The 26,473-nt window shown below is 41.3% G+C and overlaps 2 protein-coding genes across 2 annotated transcripts in view; both read right to left on the bottom strand.

The window, feature by feature from the left end:
* Positions 1 to 26,473, bottom strand: part of LOC129716702 (uncharacterized) — a 125,971-nt gene that overhangs the window by 4,780 nt on the left and 94,718 nt on the right. Inside the window, exons 5-7 of the mRNA XM_055666536.1 lie at positions 7,978 to 9,488; positions 6,431 to 7,913; positions 5,858 to 6,364 (exon numbers count right to left, since the gene is read on the bottom strand). Coding sequence (XP_055522511.1) covers positions 5,858 to 6,364; positions 6,431 to 7,913; positions 7,978 to 9,290 — 3,303 coding nt within the window. The 5' untranslated portion in view covers positions 9,291 to 9,488. The remainder of the gene's footprint in view (positions 1 to 5,857; positions 6,365 to 6,430; positions 7,914 to 7,977; positions 9,489 to 26,473) is intronic.
* On the bottom strand, positions 10,127 to 13,474 carry LOC129716701 (protein toll-like). Its single transcript, XM_055666535.1, has 3 exons — positions 12,240 to 13,474; positions 10,703 to 12,176; positions 10,127 to 10,636 (listed from the first exon to the last, which is right to left on the bottom strand). The coding sequence occupies exons 1-3, from the start codon at positions 13,472 to 13,474 to the stop codon at positions 10,127 to 10,129; spliced, it is 3,219 nt and encodes a 1,072-aa protein (XP_055522510.1).

Here is a 26,473-nt window from a genome sequence, read left to right as displayed (position 1 = left end):
TACCTTAGTGGCAGGTAATAATAAACGTACGACTGCAGTTTGAGTGTATTTGTGTGTGTGTGTGTGCAAAATAAAAAAAAGGAAAAACGAAGATGGTAACGTTCGGTAGTTCGTGCTTGCTAGGCTAGGTAAGGGAATGGTACGTAAATTAGCTCAATTAAAGCGCTGCGACGTTAATTCACAGTTTTTTTTCTGTTACTCCTAGTCGCCAGTTGGGTTATTCCATCTCAATTGTCTGCACAGGTTGAAAATGAAATTCCCCAATGCGAACCAATTTTGGTAAAAGTTCTTACTGATTTGTTAAAAACATAAATTTTCACATTAAAATTTCTCGGAAATTGCCGTTGTTAATTATTTTCGAGGTGGCGAAGTAAATAAATAAACGTCAGAACTACCGTTGCATCTGTGCCATGAGAACTTTAGCATACAATAGTTAGATCGGGAGAAAGATGTGTTGATAGAGAATGTAGAAATATCATTTTTTGCTTGAGTTATCTCGCCCCACTTAGTGAAATTAAACAATAAGCGCTACTGTTAAATCGGACAATTCTCAATAGAACATGTACTGTCATAACCGCAGAACCAGTGTTTTGGAGCTTTCAAAACATTGGATTGCGGTTATGTCTTTGAATTTAGTGAAGCAATTGTTTCTCCTTCAAAATTTGTCAGCAATCGGATGTAATCATCTTCGTGAGTTGTGTATGGAATTTTGAGTGAAGCTAAAGAAATAATGAAATATGGTGAGGAACGGCTTAATCAGTGGTGCCTATTTGAATCAGACGAAGAAAACGGTCCGCATTTTAGCCATGGTGCAATTTGGGTGCTGCACAGATGCAAACTGCTTGAAATTAGTTCGGGAGGATTGAAATAGTATCCCTCGATTGGGAACATTAATTGATTATTGTTGAAGTTTTCCATATCAGTTTTATAATCCTAAAACAAGTGCTGATAGGGAAAAAAGATAGTGAACAAGTTGATGTTTGTATTACTTTTCTTTACACATTTCGAGTATTTCGTCTCAATACACTAAATACATACAGCCAATGCTGCTTAAAATTATTTTCAAAATAAAAAAAAAATGAATTTCGTTTATTGATAAAGCATTGCGTTTTGGTGAAAACATACGAAACGTAGACCAAAGAATGGTTTGGTAAGGTTCTGTGCCAAGAAAACCAACGATTTGTGAGTGGTTTACTAAGTTCCTGATAACATCGATTATGTTGAAAGTAGTGAATTTCCAGAAGAAGGCTGTCCACATTCCATGTGGACAAAACAATCGTCATTCTAGAACCCCCGTTTCTTCTCGTGAAAAAGTGTAAACATTGACTTTGACTCTTTGTCAATGTGGAGATTTTTCTTACACAGAATAGTTGAAAAACGTTTATTCTGTGGTTTATTTAGTAATTATAAGATAGCCATAAAATGAAAAATATCCCACCAAAATTCAGCCTAAGAGGTAATAAATTAATTCGAAATGCATAAAAATTCTAGTAAATGTACCCGAATGGCCGAATAGGTTAAAAGGTCGTAAAAATAAATAGAATCTAGTAAATGTAGCTTGAAACATCTGAAAACACTTTTTTCAAAAAGAGATGAATTCTAAATTCAGTTAAAAATGATTGAAAAATTTTTTCAGAAGACTAGAAAAAGTCAAGAGAGGAAAATGGTTTAAGACGCTTTAATTAACCAGAAGAGATTGAAACAAAATAGGACCATAAATTAACCAATAAAAGCTGAAAATGCTTCTTAGGTAAAAAAGAAACAAGAAAAAAACTCGTCTAAAACAATAAGAAAAATTCCTCTTAAAAAAAGGAATAAAGCCAACTAGGTATTCCGAACTAACCTGAAAAGCTTAGGAACGTTCCCAGAATCCAGAAAAAAAACAAAAGTTAAGAAAATGATTTTAAATTTAGCTTTAATTATTAAAGTCACTCTAACGAGAGGATAAGGTCAAGAAGAAAACGCTTAGTTAAATTCGGCCAAATGGTTTAAAAATGCTTTTAAATAAAAGAAAAGGACAAAGCAGTAACCGGTTCCAAATTTAGCTAAAACTGGATCCATAAATAAATCAGACTAAAGACAAAAGTGATTCTGATTTGAGTTTAGTTGAAAATGCTTCAAATAGTTTAAACAAAGTTTATGTAAAAAGATTTAAAATCAACTTAAAAAAAGTGGAAAGTACCTCTGCTAACAAAAGTTAACGCAAGAGTAAAAAAAATCTTATACTACCTGAAATTCTTGAAGGTTCTTAACATATACTCGATGTCTAAAATATCGTCAAAAAAAAAAAAACAAAGAGGACAAATTTATTACAAATACAGCTGACAAGGACTCAAAATTCAGAATTTTCATTGCAGGCCAATATATTTTTGGCGGATTTCTATTTTTTTGAAAAAATATTGTGTTCACGTGGAAACTATCGTTACCTCCTATCTAAGTTGTCCACGTGGAATGTGGACGGCCTCGAAAGAGGTAATAAATAATTGAAATAATTTTGAATTATATTAAAGTAAAGTTGAACTTTAAAGCTAACATCGTTTGTCTACAGTTTGATCCGCAGTTTGAACTGCAATCCACACAAGATCTGATGATGGTTCAAAGTTATAACCGTATCGTAAAATACGATAGTCGTTGAGGCTGAAACCTTTGTCGATGTTCCAAAAGGTCAGATAGCATGAATTCATTGTTTTATATTTGGTTGTAGATGATGTAGCAATTGTAAACGTGGATGCAATAAATAAATTTATTTCATCAATGAATGAGATTTGCGAAAAATGTCTTCCTAACAATATGCTGTTTCAGTGTGCGGAGATGTTTAATTTTAATTTATTTGTCTTTCGTCTTCAAAAATTTGTGGATTTGTGCCTAACCGTAGGAACCTACTCATCATTTACCTGACAAGAAGGGAAGGAAGAGATAGAAGAAGAAGGAAGTATTATAAGTGGGAGAGGAAAAGGATAAAGAGGGGATTGAAAACATAGAACAAGCATGGGATATTGTTGTCCTAGGAATTATCAATGACAAACCTTTTCTGAGTAATCGCGAAGGAACTCTGACAATTCCCAACCATAGTGTTCGTCTTCCTAGTCCTAGTTCCAGCAAAAATTCATAGAAGGCGCTAGAGTTCTTTCCTTCCCGCAATTGAGAATGAACTGAAGAATATTTTTCAAATCTAGAGATCTATAATAAGATTCATTCACGAGATGACGACCGAAAATCCTGTATCGTAGTTGGGCAAGTCTGCGACTACTACAGTGGCCAGTTAGCACTCTCATCAGCACACTGCAGTTCTTTTTGGATAAGTTTAAAAGATAGTTGCTAACTTTTAGAGATAAGCTTGGCAAAACTTAATAATTAATATTTTAAGCAAGCTCTCCGATAATGAAGATAACGTGAGCAAAATATCATACCTTCAAGCTCAATCCCACGCGAAAATGTTTTTCACTACGTAGGGGTGTTTAGAAAGCTGATTTCTCACTTTTAGGGGTATGAATCACACAACGAATACTATCAAAATATAGGGATTGATATTCTAAGCATTTTCTCCGAAGATACTATGAGCAAAAAATCACGCTTTCAAGCTTAATTCTACGCGAAACTGTTTCTCATCACGTTGTTGAGTTTGCAACAGCAGCATGCTGCAGCAGTGTTGCTGGAAAAATTCAATGTTGAGCCGTTCGTCAGACATTCGATCAGTTTAAGGTGAATAACTTTTTCTACAAGTTTTGTAGCGCCTTACAGTCTTCAGAAGAATTATTCCCAGGAAAATTTCCTACAAATATCATGTATTGGTATTTTTAGGAGCCAACTGGAAATTTCTAGAGGATAAGTTTTGAAAAAGTGGATTTTCCCATATAAAATCGTATGGAAACTTTAAAAATCGGGCGCAAATCAGGGGTTCCACCGATCGATCTGAAAAGTTACACAGTTGTTACAGGACCCATAAGGAACACGAAAAGTGCATTGGAGCTAGTACTTATTTTTTGTCCCACCCTAATGAACATTCGTTGTGTAACAGGCGAAACCCTTACAGGGCGGCGAAGTTCCTCTAATGGATTTTCGGACCTTTGCTAGAACCCCAAAAAAGGAATAAAAAAGGAAGTAAATTGGGTTTTTCCTTGCTGTCTTTGGTGTGTATCTCTTCTTAACGGCTGCCGGGGTTGCTTCCAGGCTGTTTTTTTTTGCAGCAGACTCCCGTGCAGTAGTCTTTGGCGAGGTGGCATTTTCACTGCTCCTTGTGGATTAGCCGAGGAAGTATACACTGCTTAGCAATCCGTCAAGCGACACACAACGGCAGCCCACGATCACGGGCCAAATCATGGTTATTTTACATAGACAGTCTCGCAGCAGTACCCGAAATTAGGGAAATTTTGCACTCGATGCTGAAATTGCAACCGCACAGGTTACAGCTGTAGCTTAAGACGTCTGTCGGACAAAGTTTCCAAGCCAATCAACAAGCAGATTGATAGGTTGGGTGGCAATTCTATAGGGTAGGCCCATGGGACCTGGCGAAGCACGAATCGTATAAAATGCTCCTGTACTCGTTTTAACATCAGACCATTTTTTGTAAGATTTGGACCACTGCGACCATTGTTGTGATCTTTTGTGGTATGCTTCTTCTGTAGAAGACCATGCGAAATATGATGCGGTGTCTAATAAATTAATTCCACCATAGTTTGGCGACGCGTGAACCACAACAAAGGCTTGTCGAAGTCAACTTGCGGGGATGCACAATACAGAACGGATGAAATTACTCGGAAGATTTAATCGTCGTCTGCGAAGAATAGCTTTCCTGATAACAAACGTTGAACGAGTTCGTTTCTATACAGGATAAAGATGAGAAGCCCGGAGATGCTCCCTTGAGATACATCAGATGTGACACCCAATGTTACAGAGACTTCATAATCTATTTGGACAAAAACTTTTCTTCCAGTAAGGTACGATCTCAGCCAATCAACTTTTCAACATGGGAAGCCCAAATGTAGCAGTTTTTCGATTATTTGAGTGTGTGGAACCACATTAAAGGCTTTCTAAAAGTCTATATAAATCGAATCTATTTGGCAACGAGATTCCAGCAAAATAACGATATTCCACGATAACTTTCAACGAAATTTATGCTTTGTGGATTGAAATTATCTTGGCAGTTTTTCATATTGGGAACGTACACTCAGCTAGAAAAACTATCGTTTACCGAGTAACTAGTTCGGCTGCACAACGAACAATTAATTATATATAGCGTCAATCCATCAACTCCAGGCCCTTTTGAAGCATCCAGATTGTTTAGTGCTTTGAAGACGCTCCTGTCAGATAAGTGAAATTCAGAAAGATGTCCCTCGGTGTAAGCCGAAATGTTTCCGGAATAGAAGCATTTCAAATAAAAAAAACTCAGAGAAATAAATTTTCAGAAAATTTGGAACGGTGAAAATCAAAAGAACACGTTTTCACTGTGACTCACGGATGACTTGGCTTTCTTTCTATTTTTAAACTTGTTTAGGTTAAAAGCTCGAAAGCTCTTCTTATGACTGGCTGCTACTGGTTATGCTCAGAAGCTTTATGGCTGTTTTCATGATTCTTTATTGTAAAACTCATGGAGATTTTCAGGTTCCTTCAACGCTTCTATTGAAGCAGAAAGATTCAATTGTTTATCTACCTAGTAGTCGCGTTGGTGTGGGTAGCCAAAACCTACCATGCGCTGAAGCTTGTTAGTAAATAAACTAGCCGTGTGAACTGTTCTTTTATTACATTTCAGATGGTTGCAGGTTTTTTTTATTTGTCTATAATCTCACGCCTCCTATCAGTCTGATTCATGTTCGATTACTCACGACTCGATTAATGGTGACAAACTTCTTTATAGAACTGATGACGCTGAAACGGTAAATGTTCGGTTGACATGTCCGTTTGCAACGTGCCCTTTCATTGAGGGTCCTCCGTTGGGGTCGCGGGAACCTTTTCCGACCGGTTTGTCATCAAATGGGTCATTCATTTCCGGTGGTGAGGTAGTGTGTTGTGGAGGAGTAACCGGGATGGGTTTTGTCAATTCTAGCTTGTCGTCATTTGTGGTTAGACCCCTTCTCTTCAAACCTTTCACCGCTGGCGGGTGTGGCATGGCATAGCGGAGTTTATTCCAGAACCACGGATCGCCCCATTTGACGTAGGTGTTCAACTTGAGGTAGGCCTTCAACTCGGTGTCCATGTGTTCCAAGTCTAACTTATCATCGTAGATGATGACGATGACTCGTGCGCGGTTTTCGGCCATCGCGTTAAGGTGCGCTGTTCGAAACTCCATTCGAGCCCAAACCGACTCTTGGAAGTTTTTCGAAAGTACCACGATTGTTCGTCGAGAATCTTCCACAGATTTGGCGATCTAGGAAAGGAAAAAAACAATTCAGTTAGAGGATGGTCTAAGATTCGGCGTAAGAAAAATATTCACCTGAGTTGGAATCAATTCTCCCGGCATAAAATCGCGTACATGCCAGCAAGTCTTAAAATTCATTGGTTCTTTCTCCAGCGTGGTCATCAGGTGTTCCGTAATGAAATCTTCATCTTTATGCGAGTACGAAATAAACGCGTCGTACAGTTTATCTTTATCGAGTTCTTCTTCCGATACCCAGCACATGCACAGATTGTGCATAAATAACCAAACTTTGATTTCCATGTGGTAGGTGAAGTACAGCACAGTAAACAACCCAATCAGAAGTCCCAATATCGACAGAACAACGCTGATCGTGATGATCATGGTTGTATTTTCCCGGCACAGATCATTGATGGTGATCGAGTCGAACTCCTTGCCGTTCTCACAGGTCACCTTACCTTCAATCCGCTTGTGATTCTGTTGGACAAAGTTTAAAAATTGTGTCGAAGCACAATCACAGCTCCACTTGTTGTCCGAAATACGCAGACTCTCCAGCTGTTTGCTGTCATTCAGGGCCTCAACAACCATCTGGTTCAGCATAGTCAACCTGTTTTTGGTAACGTCCAGAACGCGTAGACTCGATGGCAGGTTTTCGGGTTCCAGCTGTGAAATTGCATTGTTGTGGGCGTATAGTTCAGCAACCTCAGCATACCCAGTGAGATTCTCGGTCGGCAGCCGGGTGATGTTGTTGTTCTCGATGTGCAGTTCCAAAAAGTTGAATCCAAATTCTGTAGGCTGTGGAAGTGGTGGAACCTCCAGCAGACTCTGTCCGGTGCAGTTGACGATAACCCCCCAATCGAGCGGCCGGACGAAGCAGGTGCAGTTCGCAGGACATTGTTCGATATTCGAATCTAGTTGATCCAGCGGGCAGAGCAGGTTTTTGGTTTGTAGCTGGCCAACCAAGCTGCCGTGATGTTCCTTAGGTTCTGCACAGTACAATCGAGTGGCGTCGAGCGTTACTTTATTGTAAACGGCTTTGTCTAGTTCTTTAAGCAGGTATTGTACAAAAGAGAAAATGACGCAGTTACAGTTCAGTGGGTTGTCGTTGATGTCTACTATAATTTTGGATGTATCCTTCTGACCCGCAGCTGTTATGAATGGTTCCATGTCTTTTAGGTGGATCTTGGAAATTTGATTGTGAGATAAATTTACGTGGATATCCTGGGACAAAAACTGTAGATCTTGGTATGTCAGGGTTGAAATGTTGTTGTAACTTAAATCGAGCTCTCGCAGCTGTAGGTTGTTGAATTTCCAATCATTGAAGATGGTGGTGATGTTGTTGTTGCGTAGGTTTAGAACGTTAAGCTCTTCTAAAGATTGGAACGGCGTATTGTCTCCATCGACAGAGTCTTGTTCGAGGGTTTGAAAGGACAGTTGGTTGTTCTGCATGTACAGTTTCTCCAGGGCATGCGTGCTGTGGAAGGTCAACTTGTCGATGATGTGCAGGTGGTTATTGTCTAGGTTTAGAACGGTCAGTTTAGTGAGTGAAGCGAACACAGTCCTGAAATACGAGATGGAAAATGGTTAGACTATGGGCAATTTTTTGTGTGTTTCAGTATTCTTACGCTGACAGATTGTAGAGCCGGTTGAATGATAAGTGAAGGGTTTGTAGTTCTTTCGTGTTTTCGAATAGCCCTTCTGGAAGCGTTTCTAATTTATTATAGGCTAGGTTTAGATCGTGAAGTTTCCGTTGATCTCGCAGCAGCAGCCTCGGCATCGAAGTGAGCTGATTGTAACTCAAATCCAGATCGGTGATGTCGGTGGAATTACGGAACAGCGAAGCTGGCAGATTTGTGAAGCTACATCCCTGAAGTTTGACGGTTTTCAGTTGCAGTAGATTGCTTAGAAAATTTTCGGGTAAAGTTTGCAACGGTACTTGATTATTGTCGAGCCTCAAGTCATTGAGCTTACGGTTGTTGGCTAAAAGCAGTTCGTGGAGACTTACGAACCTGTTGACGCTAAGATAGAGCACGCTTAGATTAGGCAGCAAACTAAAGGCGTCCTCTGGCAACGATTCGATGGCGTTGGCGGAGAGGTCGAGCTCTTGGAGATTCTCTGCTCCTCGGAACGAGTCTTTGGTAATGTTTCGTAACTGATTGCGCGACAAATTCAGGTGACGGAGCTTGTTTTGATTTTTGAATATAGCCGGTTCTAGCTCTGCAATCTGATTATCGTCGAGTTCCAGCATCTCCAAATTAATTAAATTGTCAAATATGTTGTGCAACAGGTTGACGTTATTTTCTCTTAGATCCAACCACTTGAGATGCGGTAGGTCCGTAAACAAATCTGGCTGAATGTCTTCGATGCCGGATCTTAGGCACAATTTCCCTAGATCCTGCATGCCCTCGAAATGTTGCCGAACCAGATGAACTCCCAGATTTTTGGCGTGTGTCTGATACACGAAACTTTTGACATTTTTAACGCCAAGGAAGCTGATGAACTGCGGAATCGATTGCCGCTGCGGCAAGGGGCAAGAATGGATTTCTACTTGATGTGTGTTACCTACGGTCAGCATGGGCATATCGCTGATATTAACTTGACTCGCGTTATCCACGGTCAGCACGAACATTTCGCTGAAATTTCGTTTTTCGTTACACTGGATTTTTGCGATTTTTCCAGGATCGATATTCACCGTTATATCCGGATTAGAAAAAGGACAATGGATTGCATAATCTTTGATGGCGTATATGCAGACACAGTTGATGATTGAAGTTGGCTCCGGACATGTGAACCGTGGGTTACTTCTATTTCTACCTGGTCCATCCGGTTCAGCTCCTATCTCGTAATCATAATCTTGCGGAAATGAGCTTGCCAAATTGTGCGTAAGCAACACCACTAGCACTAGCACCACTTTGTTGGCGCCTATGGCAATTGTCATGCTTGTGCTTCGTGCTCTTCTCCTGGCTGAAGGTTAATAGAACGGGCGTTCACTCAACTGACTTTTATGATAATTATGCATTACTTCTAATGTTGAGCGGTTATCGGACCGATGCTAGGCTGTTGTGGTCGGAGTTGCACAATAAAACAAAACCACCAAAAACCCATCAGGTTGCAAGCAAGGGCCTTCCAGAAGAGGCTGGTACGCAAAAAAAAAAATTTAGAAAAAAACTATAAAATAAACCTCTACTTTGAGGCGTTAAAACTCAACAGTTGACTGGAAAGGTGATGGCGTCTGTATTCTGGCATGTGGATGGAATGACATTCATCAAATATCTAGCGAATGGACTCACAATGAATAGCGCGATTACTACATAGCGTTAGTTGAAGCGATTGCGAGATGAAATTTTTAGCTCCTCATGCACATTATTGTTCTTCTCATTTAGTCACATGCAATTTTATTATTATTGTTTCATCCGAAATCCAGATCCGGGGATCTTGGTGATTGGTTTTCTGAAAATTGCTTAGCCATGATCTCCTAGTAAACTTTGACCCCCTTTACTTACTTGCGGAAGCATCGGGCACACATACAATTTCTGTCTGCGTGATTCACTTGAACATACGGTAGATTTTTGTGTGTGCTAAACTTGATTATGAGATGGACTATTTCAGATTGTTGTATTTTCTGGGAATCTCGAGTCCAACTAAGTTGTCGTTATGAGTTTTTTATTTTTCGTATAATCTCACACCTTATGTCAGTCTGATTTATGCTGCTAATGAATGATACAACTGCTCACGAGTTGATTAATAATGGCACGCTTATGCAAAGAATTCATTTCACACGTCACTTTGTTTGGCATTAGTATTGACAAGTCCGTTCCCATCGAGTCCTTTCATTAAGGATCCTCCATTAGAGATGGTAAATACAGGAGTCCGTTTGCCATTCATTTCCGCATGAGGAGTTGTATTTTGTTGAGGAGTAACCAAGACGGGTTTGACCAGTTCCAGTTGGTCGTCAATAGAACTTTTAATGTTGTTTATTATCAGACCTTTTCCCTTTAAACCTTTCACCGCTGGCGGGTGTGGCATGGCATAGCGGAGTTTATTCCAGAACCACGGATCGCCCCATTTGACGTAGGTGTTCATCTTGAGGTAGGCCTTCAACTCGGTATCCATGTGTTCCATGTCTAACTCATCATCGTAGATGATGACGATGACGCGTGCGCGATTTTCGGCCATCGCGTTAAGGTGCGCTGTTCGAAACTCCATTCGGGCCCAAACCGATTCTTGGAAGTTCTTCGAAAATACCACGATTGTTCGCCGGGAATCTTCCACGGATTTGGCGATCTAGAAAAGGAAAAGCGTTTCAGTTAGAGGAGGACTGGGAGGACTGGGCGTTAGGAAAATTTTCACCTGAGTTGGAATCAATTCCCCCGGCATAAAGTCGCGTACATGCCAGCAAGTTTTGAAGTTCATTGGTTCTTTCTCCAGTGTGGTCACCAGGTGTTCCGTAATAAAATCTTCATCCTTATGTGAGTACGAAATAAACGCATCATACAGTTTATCCTTGTCGAGTTCTTCTTCCGATACCCAGCACATGCACAGATTGTGCATGAACAACCAAACTTTGATTTCCATGTGGTAGGTGAAGTACAGCACGGTAAACAATCCAATCAGAAGTCCCAGTATCGACAAAACAACGCTGATCGTGATGATCAAGGTTATATTTCCGTGGCACAGATCGTTAATGGTGATCGAGTCGAACTCTTTGCCATCCGCACAGGTCACCTTACCGATATCTCCAATACGCTTGTGATTCTGCTGGACAAAGTTCAAGAATTGTGTTGAAGCACAATCACAGCTCCACTTGTTGTCGGAAAGACGCAGACTCTCTAGCTGTTTACTAGCATTCAGCACCTCAACAACCGTTTGGTTCAGCATAGTCAATCGGTTTTTGGTAATATCCAGGATACGTAGACCCGACGGCAGATTTTCGGGTTCCAGCTGTGAAATTGCATTGTTGTGGGCGTATAGTTCAGCAACCTTAGCGTATCCAGTGAGATTTTCGGTTGGCAGCTGGGTGATGTTGTTGTCCTCGATGTGCAGTTCCAAAAAGTATTCAACTTCCCACGTGGATTGTGGAAGTGGTGGAACCTCCAGCAGACCCTGTCCAGTGCAGTTGACGATAACTCCCCAATCGAGCGACCGGACGAAGCAGCTGCACTTCGCAGGGCAGTGTTCGGTTCTTGTACCTACTTTATCCAGCGGGCAGAGCAGGTCCTTGGTTTGTAGCTGATCAACTAGGCTGCCACGATGCTCCTTAGGTTCTGCACAGTACAACCGATCGGCTTCGAGTGTTACTTTATTGTATACGGCTTTGTCCAGTTTTTTAAGCAGATATTGTACGAAGGATAAAATGATGCAATCGCAGTTCAGAGGGTTGTCGTTGACGTCTACTCGAATTTTGGATTTATCACTCTGGCCCGGAGCTGTTATGATGGGTTCCATGTCTTTTAAGTATATTTCGGAGATTCGATTGTGAGATAAATTAACGCGGATATCCTGGGACAAAAATTGTAGATCTAGGTATGAGAGAGTTGGGATGTTGTTGTAACTTAAATCCAGCTCTCGCAGCTGTAGGTTATTTAAGAGCAAATCACCGAAGATTGTGGTTATGCTGTTGTTGCGTAGGTTTAGAACGCTGAGCTTCGTCAAATATTGGAAAGGTGTTTTGCCGTAGCTGGACGAGCCGAAGGACAGCTGGTTGTTCTGCATGTACAGTTTCTCCAGAGCATGTGTTCTGCTGAAGGTCAAATGGTCGATAACGTGAAGGTGGTTGTTGTCCAGGTTCAGAACGGTCAGTTTAGTCAGTGATGCGAAGACAGTCCTGAAATACGCGATGTGAGATGGTTACATAATGGACAGTTTTTGTGTATTTTGGTAGACTTACGCTGACAGATTGTGGAGCCGGTTGAATGACAATTGCAGGGTTAAAAGTTCTTTCGTGTTTTCGAATAGCCTTTCCGGGAGCGTTTCCAATTCGTTGTAGGCAAGGTTCAGATTTTGAAGTTCCAGTTGATCTCGTAGCAGTAGCTCCGGTAGTAAGATGAGCTGATTGTAGCTCAAATCCAAATCGGTGATGTCGGTGGAGCCACGAAACAGCGAGGCAGGCAGATTTGTGAAGCTACATCCCTGGAGCTTGACGTCTTTCAGTTGCATTAAATTGCTTAGGAAATTTTCGGGCAGAGTTTGCAACGGTACTTGATTATTGTTGAGCTTAAAGTCTTCGAGCTTACGATTGTTGGCTAAGAGCAGTTCAGGCAGAATTACAAATCGATTGATACTGAGGTTGAGCACGCTTAGATTGGGCAGTCCACTGAACACATCCTGTTGCAACGATTCGATGGCATTGACCGAGAGGTCAAGCCCTTCGAGAGCTTCTGCTCCTCGGAACGAATCTTTGGTAATGTTTCGTAACTTATTGTTAAACAGATTCAGGTGACGGAGCTTGTGCTGATTCTTGAATAGACCCGGTTCTAGCTCTGTAATCTGATTGCCGCCGAGTTCTAGAATTATCAGATTCGTCAAGTTATCAAATACGTTGTGCATTAGTTTCACAAGATTACTGCGTAGAATCAACCACTTGAGACTCGGTAGGTCTGCAAACAGATCTGGCTGGATGTCTGCGATGACGTTAGTTAGATATAATTTCTCCAGATCCTGCATGCCCTCAAAGTGTTGCCGAATCAGACGAACTTCTGAATCTTTGTCGAAGTTCTGATACCAGAAATCTTTGATATTTCCAACCCCAAGGAAGCTGATGAATTGCCGAATCGATTGACGCTGCGGCAAGGGGCAGTGTCTGATTTTCACCTGATCCGTGTTACCCACGGTCAGCATGGGCATTCCGCTGAATTCGTATTTTTCGTAGCACTGTATGTGGACGTATTTTTCCGACAGAATGTTCACCGTAATTTTCGGATTAAAAACAGGACACTGGATTTCGTAGTCTTTATATACGTACATGCAGCTACAGTCGATGTTTGGAGTTGGCTCCGGGCATGTGAACCGTGGTTCACTACCATTTTTAACACCACCGTTCCCTGAAGCCGCGCTGGACGATACTAAATTGTGCGTAAGTAACGCTACTAGAACTAGCACCACTTTGTTGGCGCCCATGCCCATGATAATTGTGCCCCGTATCCCTCTCTCTTTGTAATGATTCAGCATGAATTGTAATGTTGGAGTGGCAATTCGACCGTTGCTGGCATATTGTGCAGGGAAGAGTTGCTTACGGAGCTCGGTTCACTGGTCGGCTTTTGTGGCAAAAACAATAGAACTAAAAACCGATCATGTTGCGAGCAGTGGACTTCCCAAAGTAGCTGTTTCGCAAGAAAAAAAGCATAAAAAAATCTCTAAAATAAATCTCGACTCGAAAAACGCAACAGTCGATTGGAATGGCATCAGTATTCTGGGATGTGGATGGAATAATGTTAAGCAAATGGATTCCCAATGACTAACTGTTACAATTAAAAGTTTGTTAGAGCGATTGAGGGATGAAATTTAAGAAGATCAATGGGTTTCATCAAGACAATGCGTCGTGTTACGAATCGCTGTTAGGGATGATGAAGTTACGTACAATTATCATACGGAATACTTCCCCATGCTCATTAGTTTTTTTCCATGCTATTTTCTCAGATCTTCTCACTTCAAAAGCTCAGAGCCAATGAATTAGAATATCAATTGTAATTTTTCCAATTTTTCAAGACGAGCTATAATAAACCAATTAAATGGAATCAATATCAAGCGTTCCTAAAACGAGAAATAACGTTACCTCGTACTTGGCACGGCAATGTTATCTAACAACAAACAATGAAACCCAATTGGATAACCGGATTACGGGTGTCTGCGTTCTGCAGGCCGAGAACTTTTTTTCCGCCTGTAAATTGTTCTCGAGATATACGTCAGCGGGTTAAAGCTCACCCCACTGTCACTTGGCATGGCAGTAACAGCAGCAGCAGACCCACGTAATCGTAAATCCGTACCGATTTCCGCTATGCTGGCACTTATCCTAGCCCGGGATGCTATCCACCAGCTCATAATCCGACAAGCTAACTTAGTTCGTATTTCTTCGGCACCCCGCACGCGCACTCTCTATCGGAACAATCGCTTCAATGAGCGCGAGGGTTAGAATGTAGCTTGATATTTGCCTTCGCAGCTGATGGAGGAGGAGGAGGAGACCCGACGTTTCGTCGGCTCCTATCATCATTGCCATTATCACATCGACAAACAATCTGCCGCTTGGTGGAGTATCAGATTCCGGCTGGCAAACTATGGCACAGTGGGAGTCTCGATCGCTGCTGCTGCTATCTGGGGAACGATGACAGTAAATAGTGCCTGGAAGCGTTTTACAGACGTTGGCTGCGTTGTCGTTAGTCGTAGTAAAACGTTCCGCACTGGGGTAGTAAACAAGCATATGTCTTCAGCGAGCCTAGGTTAGGGTGGCTTCGAAGGAAGATTATGCTTTGGATGTAATAACATTTAATATTTACGCTCCAATTTTCATAAAATCCTGCCAATGTGTGTGCTGGTGTGGATCGGATTTCTGCTCCATGGCGTGTGCTCGGATGAAAAAGTACACAGTGGGTGGCGGTTGTTGGGAAGATTTAGATTGTTTCCTATGGAGTAGCACCCCAAGGAGATTTTGAGTGCCGGCTTATTTGCGCTGATTTGGTAGCATCTTTGGAAATCGACTTCCACTCTCGTACCGTTGCGAAGGTAATTATGTAATTGCGGCGGAAAGGTTCATTAGAACGAGATTGAGCTGCCACTGGCTGATGCCGTAGATTTCTAATCATATAGCAATCATACGGTTAGTGACATTTATCTACCAGAGAAATATACATTCCACAGAATATAAATTCAAGAGAACTAGCGCTTATGATGTACTTCACCTGCTGTTTTGTGCTTACACCGCAAAAGCAAAAGCTCAACGTTAAGTTCATTAATTACCATATGTAAATGTGAGTCTTGTTTCTCACCCCGGGGCCTTCTAGAGAACACACCGTATAGACGTGACCGTCCCGGGAACAGTCGGGCAGAACCGTGCCGGCATTTGCTGCTGCATTCCTTCACGTCTCCACCCCGCTCTTGGCAGTAGGTTTCGAATGCGCATTATTATTATCTTTGCCTTATGGGCGAACAACTTTCTTCCAACTTCCCGCTAAATCCCCACTCACCCATACGATTGTTCTTCTCAGAAAAAAAAAGAATATCCCACATCACGACGCCAGAACGAATTTTCATCATTATCTTCGTCCTTTTTTGCGTCCCCTGGAAACGTGTTCTAGGAATGCAATGCTGATGACATGCTTTCTTTCTAAATATTCACATATTTTCTTCACGTTTATCTTTGCTTGTCACCGAGGAGAGGTTGTGCTTCTGATCCGAAAATGAACTTTTTTTTGAATAAAATTCGAAGAACAGTGTTGCGTAATTCGATTCGATGAATCTTTTTGGATTCTTAAGAACTTCAGCGAATGTTTTGAGGAAGCGCCTGACCGTCATATTAGTCGACTTCGGTATGCTCTGGGATAAACATTTTTTAGTTCCGCCACTGCAGATATAGCTTCCGTGCTCGGAATCATCGCGCGCGGTTCGTGTAAACTTTGATCTCTTTGAGCTCTCTCCTACGAAAACGATGAGAAACAAACGCTGCTGTCGTTTTGAATATTTCTCCCGGGTGAAAAGTGTGACACATGGAAATTGAAACTGACAGCAGCACGTCTCCTCTTACACCAGGGTGGAAGATAGATGGCACTACACTAATTGCATAGCAGGCAGCAGCGTACCCCGGCGGCACACTCGTTCCTCTTCGATGGCACTCCATTTTTCGCGCCAAGGATGGCGAGATTGAATCGCGCGCATTGGCAATGGTTAATAAATGTAACTGGTGCAACGGATGAAGCGATGCGGTGAAATACTGCATTTGCAAGTGCCGCTGCTGCCAGCCGCGCGAACAATGGACCAACCAAAGTGTATAAATTTTCAGCTAGTTTATGCTGAGTGATGCGTGGTAACAGCTATGCATTTCGAGTTGGTCGCCCGGTAATGAAATGCGACCGGGGGTAATTAACGCACCGTGCAGTCATGGTTCGGGTACGTACGCCGCGCAAACAGCATTGAAACAAATCGTGAAAAAAGTTGATGGTTAAAATTGATAAACCGAGGTAAATTGTGACCGGGTTTACCTGTTGAACGATGAGAAAAAAATATGTTCTCATCTGTGTTTGTTTTTATTTTTTTTTCTTCATTTTAGTATTTATGGTGCTACATCTACTAGTGCGGGGGAGCCTTGGCTTGTTATCGCTTTACCATTGGAGCACTTGCCGGACTAATTAAAAAGCGGTTTGCAAGGCTACGACAACCGAGAAAGGAAGAAGGTTGGCAAAATGCGCAGCATAAGCGAGCAGTATTAATTATATTCCATAAAACTATTTCCCAATGCTGGCCGGTGGCCCCGGTCGCCTGTGGTGGCCTTGACGCGCTACTGCTGCTGCTGCTGCTGCTACAACAGCACCTGGAGCTTGGACAAACTTCGGCATGTTGTAGAGGTGGAGGAAATAGTTTTCGGAATTATGTTATGACAACTTTGTCCTAGCAGAAAATGAGTTTTTATCGATGCAATTAATATTATGGGACGGAATCAGCGTCGAACTACGGATGGAGTGACACCGTTGGAGTGACACTTTTCTGTCACCGCACGTTTCCTGCTCCCGTTCGAAGGAGGTGTGGATAATGTTCACTGTTGGATACTAATTCACCCCAGGCATCTGTCAGAGGAAGAGAGAAAGTTATCAAACATCTGTCAGAGTGAGAGAGAGAGAGAGATAGATAGAGAGAGTGAGAGAGAGAGAGAGAAAGAGAGAAAGTTGTGTGCGCCTAATGACGGCAGGCTTCCAAAGACTGAATTAAATTTAATTGATGAGCTTCTTGATGCTTCACTCCAATTGATTCTGAGTCAGTGTTATGGAAGAGCGCTTTTTCTCGACTGCGTGATAATAGAATGAGGTAGCAAAATACAACCTCATTTATTCTGGTCAGGTTCGCAGCGTGGCGCAATAATTGATGCTCTGTCATTTATTTTATTTGCATTCAACGCTTTTTTAATGTTGAAACCCAATCGTTCAGTTGAGTTTCGTGGTAAGATTCAGAATTTATGATCATAAAGAACTGTTGAAAAGACAATGTAGGAGAATGTCACAACAATAACTAGTAGAAAAGGCGGCTAGAATAATTTTTAACCTATCATCTTCCTATCCGATCGGAATTTTCATCTTGATGAGGATGCATTTACAGTTGAATGTAAATTAAGCACAGTTCTCCATTTATTCGTTTCTCAGATTTCTTCGGTTATGACGAATAATAAAATCACATACTCCTAATGAAAAAATGAAACTTAGATGTACCCATAGCTCAGCATTCGAAGATTGCTTATCTGAATCACGGTACATAAAGATACAAATGAAGTGAGTTGATGAGTGAGGTGAGAGTTGGTTTTAATGATACCGATGGTTGCACCGAAACAAAACTCTTACTCGTAAGACGGTATAAAATACTATCCAAGTGATACAAAATGAATAAAAACCACACCATGAAAATGAGTCATAGCATAGCATTTCTCATTAGAAAAAAGGCAAATTGTAACAAAACTCAAACTTTCTATGATTTTTATTTAGCTGTTGCTAGAGGCACTTATTCTACACACAGAAATGTGTGAAAGTACACCTGGAGGCACTTTTCAAACATTACAGACGTAAGAACGTTTAGAAGATCAAACATTAACCCACATTACTATCTTGTAGTATGCAACATCTATACCAGGCTGTCCAACGTTTTGAAATCTAGAACAACGGGGTAGATACGATTGAACATCCAGCGGTTATCAACTGGAGGAGTGGCTGCAAAGTACTCGCAGAAAGTTGATGAGTGGATCAATGAGCGAGTTGGATCAAGAGAAGTGCTGGGCACAACTGCGACAGTCAAATGTGTCGGATCAGTTTGTGGACCAACTATCCATAGACGAGGTAAAGAAAGCAGTGAAAGAGCTTAGAAACTGCAACGCATCTGAGAAGGACGACATTTCCTCCGAACTCGTCAAAGTCGAGAATGAATAGCTGTATCGTGCTGAGAGTGTGGTCTGATGAAGAATTGCTGGGCTGGTTACAAGAAATTCCTCCGCATCGATTGTAGCAAATATCGAGACATAACTCTTCCCAATACCGTATACAAAATTCTCCGTAGTTTGACTACGAACTTTCCGGGAAACTCTCGGTAAATTTCGAGAATTTTACTTGAGGTGAGTTTAGCGTAACGTAACAAAAAATCTCTGGGGAGACTCTCCAAAAACGAGCATTTTATCAAGCAAATCTTTCTACGGCGTTACGTAATTTTTATGGGGCGTTACGTTTCGTTACATATGGACTGTCCACAGTCAACATAAGCACTGATGATGATTGTATGTAGCAACCGAAATACGTATCTGCGGACGTTATTCAATTTAAGGGTATTCGATTTTTTGTAGTAGAATTAAATGGAAACATAACCTATTCTCAATATTGCACATTTTATTATGAAAGCCATTCCTTTTATTTCTTCTCAGTGTTATTTATTTTTTGCCTTCCCCTTAGCTAACTTTGTTAACCGTAGACATAAAAACTATTCGAAATTTGTATCTGCCTTATATGATTAAATTCCTTCTAAAGATAGTATGACTATAAAGTTCACGATTTTGAGCTCATTTTCTGCAAAAAACCTAGTCTGTGTAGAAGCTATTTTTATGGTGTCTTCTACAAAGTTATGTGTTTCGATGATATACAAATAAAAATTGAACATTGTAGCCTTCTAATTGCTACAGTCTTTTAAACTTAAGCTTTCCTTCTCGACCTGCTCAGATGGTATACCGGCTATTCTCCTGAAGCGTTAACCTCATTTACAATGGATATTATGTCTGAAGGGCACCAAACCGACATATACACTGATTTTTCAGCAGCCTTCGATTAAATTAACCATCCCACAAGGTAGTCACCTCGGACTTTTAATCTTCATCCTCTCCTTCAACGATGTGAACTGCATTCTCAGTCGCCCCAGAATATCTTTTGCCGACGACATGAAAATTTACGCCAAAGTGAGGTACTCAGAGGATGCTCTCTATCTACAACATCAGTTGGAGAATTTTGCTAAATGGTGGGACATCAATAGGATGACTCTAAATCCGGAAAATGTTCTGTGATTTCGCTGACCAGGAAAAAGCGTCCTGTTAGGTTCGACTACCACCTTGGGGCAGTGCCGATTAAGCGTGAAGCATTAGTAAAAGATCTAGGAGTGCAGATAGATAGTCAACTCACTTTTAAGGAGCATATCTGCTATATCGTTGCCAGAGCCTCGCGAAATTTGGGAATAAGAAATGGCCAAGAATTTCAGGGACGTGTACTGCTTAAAAAGTCTATATTGCTCATTAGTTCGCTCGACGCTAGAATACTGTTCGGCAGTGTGGAACCCTCATTACTTTAATAGTGCCAACAGAATCGAAGCAATTCAGCGGAGATTTGTACGTTTTGCTCTTCGACATCTACCTTGGAACGATCCTCACCAGCTCCCAAGTTATGAAAATCGCGCGCAGCTCATCGGCCTTGACTCTTTTAAAGTAAGACGTGATCTCTCACGAGGTATGTTAATTGCTGATACCCTGATGGCGAGAACCGGCTGTACTGTAATACTAGGCAATATCAATTTAAACGTTAATTTTAGAGTCGTTCGGAATAACCTTTTCCTCCAAATTCCTTTTCGTCGTATAAATTATGGGGCCAACGGAGCTCTCATTGGACTTCAGCGCGTTTTCAACGACTACAATCTACCTCGCTCTAGTATTAGGAGTAATTTTTTAAATATTTTAAGATATGATCATTAGGACCAGATTGAGTCTGTTGATGTTGAACGAATAAAGAAATAAATAAATATTATTATTTTTTTATATTAGGCTGATACAAATTTCGAATTCTTTTTATGTCCAAAGTTATCAAATTTAGCGAAGGGGGTGGAAAAAAATAAATAACACCGAGACGAAAAAAAAATGAATATCTTTGATAAAAGTTTGTGTGCAAGTTATGACGTTTGTAACTTGCATTCAAATAAATGTTGAAAAATAACACTTTATTATTATTATTATCTATTTCGCTTGCCTTTTGACGACACTCTCTCTGTCACTGGACTTGTTCATTGCTAAATTATGCATTAATGCTATCGGAAAACAAATAAAATGAATAAAACGGTATGAGCTTTTTTTTCTTCCCCTTCCAATATTCAAGATTTTTGAAGGGGGGGGGGGGGGTGACATAAAATGAAAATAAAATTTGTAACGGCCTTACTACAAAAAAGTAAAGTTTAAGGACTAGTCTTATAGTACGAAACGTTATATTTTGGCGGAGGCCTAGCGTGGTTGCGTCTCCGCCAACCACGCTCGACGCCTGGGTTCGTATCCCAACGCCGACATAGGTATCGATGGTTATGAGGTGGCGTGATCCACTCACAACCAACCCAACAGGTCTAGATTCAATTCTAGCCGACACTGGGAGATTTTCTGAGGCGAAAAAATCTCTGGGATCACGCCTTCCATCGCATGAGGAAGTAAAGCCGTTGGCGCCGGTCCGTCAATCAACGGGTCGTAAGTTAGGGTCCTGGGAGGAGTCGCCTCCCTGGGCGTCGGTGATTGGCACAACAAAAGTGGCGGAACTAGACCGACGGAAAATAAGCGAGAATAAAAGAAAAAGAAACGTTATATTTCAAAAACAAGAGGAGTTAGAAAAGAAGCAACTTCGCCAAAGTTTTCGTGACAATTTTACTGAAGAAAACTTCTCTAAATCCGCTTTTAACACATATATAACACAGAAAAATTATATTTAGGTGGGGTTTCAAACTAAAACTTTTTGTCATTTTTTGAGGGTTTTTTATACTGAATATCTTCTGAAGATAGTATGTCAATAAACCTTGTATTTGGAGAGTGATTAATAAAAGTTCAAGATTTTGAGCTCTTGTCCCACTGTGCACAGCTTGCAAATACAGAACTTGCACTCTATAATACACTGATACTCTCGGTGGTCTTCTATGGCAATGAAGCATGAACATTAGAAGAGGCTGATAGGCGAATTCTTGGTATTTTTGAACGTAGGATCTTGCGTACAATCCTTGGTTGTGCTGTGTTTGATAAAAATTGTGCAAACACCAATTCGGTACAAAAGCTAATAAAACCACGTATGCAGTGCGATAAACTTCGGTTTGTCACCGGGAGGCACTTTGAGCATTTTCTTTTACTTTGTTTGAAACTGTCTCTGCACGGTCCACCTCGCCCACTTTGATTGAGCTTTATCGCATTTGATGTTTGCTGTACTACGTGTTGATTGATGAATAGGGATAGAAGAACAAGAAGATGCAGACAACATATCGAGAAAAAAAGGAAGCAAAACATGACTCGGATTCACCCCGTGCGCTCCATGTAACTTTAGAAAATACACCAACAAAGAGATATTCGCTGTGTGGTGCTGTTCTTCATTTGTTGCGGGCTGAACCGTCGACCGAAGCACTCTGCTCGAGTGCCTGTTACTTAGGAAGCAAGTTGTCTCCGCTCATAGTGCAGTGCGTACTATGCCAAGTCTGGTTGAGGGACGGGACTAGAAAAAACAGTGGATTGGCGTGCTTGCGTCACTCACTCTCAATACGAGTTTCTTAGTAGTAGGGATATGAGTGCTGAAGAATATTGAAGAGAGAAAATAGGACAAAACAATGGAAAAGATTAAGTTTTTTCCTGCTATCAATCAAATCATTTGGTAGTTAGCATGATATAAACGGTATTGATATCCAATAGCATTCGACTTTTCACGTTTCGTTTAGCCATAGGGCTCAAAAGTTTCGTCTCAGACAGTCGTCCAAGCAAGAACAAAATTGATCGAAAATTCCGTGTAAATTTTCAAAGCGAATTGCATTATAAACCACTTGTATACTAGCGCCGCCTGGTGACCTTATCGCCACAATACATTTTTTTCGCTGGTGTATGAGGCTGGCGTCAGTGGTAGCGCTTTCTGGTTACGAATTGCTACTACAAGAATCTTTACACAAGTTTGGAATTCAGCTTGGACGTCTGTCTGCAGTTTTGTCTTCTTGAAAGACTCTATGCAAAGCTACAGCTCAATCGTGCAGCAGACTCTTTCCTTGAATCAGATATAGCCCCACTTACATTTGAGCAAACCTCCGTTGCATAGTCTGAAATAGTATATTTTCGCGACATTTATCGCCGGAAAAAAAGTGAATATTCGATATTAATTTTTTTTGGTGCCAAATGTTTGAGAAAAGTCGTAAATCGTTGAGATTGGATGCAGTCTCTAATTCTTTTTTATAAATGTCGACTTTCTAGAAAACTCCTCCCGAAAGTCAACTACACAGGCCAACACGGGTATTGCCCTAGATCTCAAACTGGATTAGCTAGATTTTAGCTTTTCAGTCTTTCCTGAGAATTTTAGAGCCCCTAGCCAGCTCGGAAGTGCCGCAGAGTAATTGCTCGCCGGGTTCGTCGCTTCTATGGGAAGACTCTTTTGTCGACCAGTTGTCAACACAGGTTCGCCTAAAAGCTCAAACTAAAAAAAAGGAAAGATTAAAGCTTTTCGATTGTTTCTGTGAATTTTGGTGCTTCTAGCTAAATCGGAAGACCGTCTTCAGTCTTCAGCGACTTAAATGAAGTTTTCCCTTCTGACGCACTTCCGATCTGCCTAGGGGCACCAAAATTCACAGGAATGGTTGAAAATTTATAATCTTTCAATATTTTTCCAGTTTGAGCTCTAGGGCAATTTTTTCGCTTTTGTCTCTCAGCGTCATTCAGAAAAAATTTAACTTCAAAAACAAAAATTTAGATTCCGACAATTTCAGTGAAACTTTAAACGCTTTGAAGCCTTATAACAGATTAATTTTCGTAAAAAGTATAGAAAGTTAAATTTTTCAAATTTTGAGAGCGTGCTGGCAGCTCTACAGTCGAATTGGTGCCAAACGCCAAATGTCATTTTTGTTCTAAAGTATTTGAACATCTCCGTTGAGTGATTTTTGGCTGTGAAGGGTGTAATAAAACTCAAATTTACTATAACTTAATATCAATTTAACTAAGGGGGTATTACTTTCTGGGAAGGACCTTAGGAAGGGTGTTTGACCCCCTAACTTTTATATTTTTACCAGAGCCCGAAAAATCCGTCACTCATCATAAACATAGTTTTGGCTCGTTAACTACTATGGATTTCACTTCTTCACGATGCTTGTGACGTTTCCTTGCTAATCAGGCCGTTACAATTACACTTTTGAGGAAATGTTTGAATTTAATACCTGGTTGGGAGAGGTAGAATCGAAAGCAGAACCCTGCAATTGCTATCAAGCGGTACCAGATGACGCAGCCAGTGGAGATGTTTCTTTTTCCCCTGACTCACAAATAGATAATAAAAAAGCGATATCAATTTCACCACTTCCCGTGTGCCGCTCGCGGGCACGACGACGATGACGCTGATGTTTTTTATGTTATTATTGTTTTCCTCCGCAACGTTTTTTAAAACGGGATGAAGGTGAAAAAGAGCGCAAGGAAGTAGGTACCCCGGGAAAGGGTTCTTCAACGCGAGAACTGGTTGACAAATTGCTCCAGCGTCAGCCGGCGACGGTGGATTGAAATTTTCAATTTCTATTGTATATTATACGATGAAAAGTGAATCTATTATGAAAATGCCAGCTCAGCGTCGCTTGTGAATGGGTAGGATGGGGGGACGGGAATGAGTGGGGTGAGGGGTCCTTAGAAATCTGAAACGGGAATGAGGACGATTCAATTAGCGCGCTGGTATCTGCTGGAAGCGTATTCAGGGCGGGGAGGGCTACCTTCACAACACCTCACAACGAGGGAGCTGATAGATCGTACACATTCCGTTCGCTGTATACCCCATACGGACGGTTCTATGGTTCAGTTTGTGGGAATATTCTTGTAATTACCTGCGTCTTGTTCAGCGGTTCCCCTACGGGGGAAGTGGGGGAGTATTAATTATTTGCTTCACGTCGGTGCCTCGGGTTATGGTTCGGTGATTGCAGGTTCTCTTTCACCTACTGCTGACTTGCATCTCGAACCTTATACGGAAGAAGATACTGTTTCATCGCACAGCCAAAGGATGGGAGGAATAAATCTTCCCCTGACGACAATGACGCCCGGCAGCTCGGCGGGAGCTGCCCGGCTAGGCTAAAGTGTAATCAAAGTTTCTGACCGATAGGGGAAATAGTTTCATGGGAAAAGAAGACAAGAAAAAAGCGAGCTAAAATTGGCGGTTTAGTCTAATTGGTTGGTTTCAAAGCAGATGAAAACGATAAAGTTTCTTGTCTGTGATCTTGGTTCTCCAATTTCGTGAGTGTTTGTTGTGGTTTTGTATGATTTTATGGCTTGTTTTAACAACACGACTGTTTCAGATAAGCTTGTAAGTAGAATAGTGAAACTATTGCAACTCTATGTTTCAGCGTATCGTTCATGACCAAATCCAGCTCGGTAATTACTCTGTTTACCTCCACAATGGAATTGATTTATTGCTTGACTGCGGCTACCGATAATAGCACGTAATTCGTATGCCTAGAAATTGGTTGCTGAATTTTATATCTGACTATTAAATTATTGGGAAAACTTCTATGAAACTCGCACAACAAGTATAACAGAACTGTCAATACTTCAATTCATTAAACTGCCTCTTGCACACCCGATGTAACGCTCCGTGGGTGTCCTTTTGATTTAAATTGCAAATTTTATTTCACATGGTTCACGCTAACAACAAACATTCTGACGGATTCTACTGTCGAATTTCTGTCGACGGCACCGAGTGAGTCAGCGGAAAGAGATTCATTATGCAAGTGTCGATTCGGCGAACGTAAACAAAGAACGTGAAGCATGTGCAAACGAACACCCGCATTGGTGCTGCCTGCCGCTCCTGCCTGGCAGGACATTTTATTGGCCCAACCAGAAACAGAAGCACGGAGTCCGATAAAATTTTATCCCTCATTCAATGGCTTTAATGATGTGATAATCAAACTGTTCGTCCCTTTCCCCACTCTGTTTAACCCTCATTTTTGTTCCGTTTCCGATGTATGATTAAATTCCAACAAAAATCCCGGTCAAAACTGCGTTCAAACAGCGCATATTTGTGTATATTTGCACTTACTGCAGGCGGTTGACCGCTGTTTATGCGTGATTTAAAATGCATTCACCATTTGTGATAGGGCAGGATATTTATAAATTGCTAGGTGCCGCTCTAACTCTGTGCGCAAATTGTGCTCTGCCCCGAAGCAATACTTTGTCGGGTGCAATTTAAGCTACCACCCACGCTCGACACACTCGTGTACTAACGCGTACCGCTAAAATCAGTGGAGCCAATGAAAAAAAAACTTTCAAAAGTGGCTTTAATGTTGATGATTTTTTTTTCCGGCGCGCTGTTGCTCTCCATGGTCATAAATATTTATACCTTTCTGCCACATTCTTATTCCCACTTAACGGCGAATGAAGGATAAAAATTGATCATAAATATGTACAATGTTTCCGATGAAGTAGTGAAAAGAAGCGCATACGCGCACAGAAACTAACCACACAATCCCAGTTATCCTATTTGCCCAAAAGAGGCCGAGCTTATTTAGCAGCGCTTCGAGAGCCAACGAAACGGATCCCAGTTTCCCGTGGCGGGCTCCAATCAGATTTAGACCATTATTCATGATTATTAATTCATTCGTGATGGACCGCTACCATCGTCGTCGTCGTATTCTGCCTATCTGATCTTCCATGAAAAGCCCCTCTACAAATAAGCCGATTATAATATTCAAACGGAAAGTTATGATGCCTTTTTGCCGTTCATTACCGTGGACGCCTTTGGCGTCGTCAAACAGCCCAGAATGGCTCCCTTTGGGAGGGAGGAAAATGCCATCTTGGAGAATGAATCAAGACTACTGTCCTTTTTTTCTGCTTTTCGCCTAATGGCGGGCAGGTTTTCTAGGTCAGCGGGTCTGCGAGCGCAAATTGAGATGGTTTGCTTCGGAACGGCTGTTTTTCACAGTTGATTAGCTTCAATTATGTATAGAAGGATG

This window comes from Wyeomyia smithii, chromosome 1 (assembly GCF_029784165.1).
Source record: "Wyeomyia smithii strain HCP4-BCI-WySm-NY-G18 chromosome 1, ASM2978416v1, whole genome shotgun sequence".
In the NCBI taxonomy this organism is placed as follows: Eukaryota; Metazoa; Arthropoda; class Insecta; order Diptera; family Culicidae; genus Wyeomyia; species Wyeomyia smithii.
The sequence above is the reverse complement of the archived record's forward strand: the minus strand, read 5'-3'. Positions and strand labels throughout refer to the sequence as shown.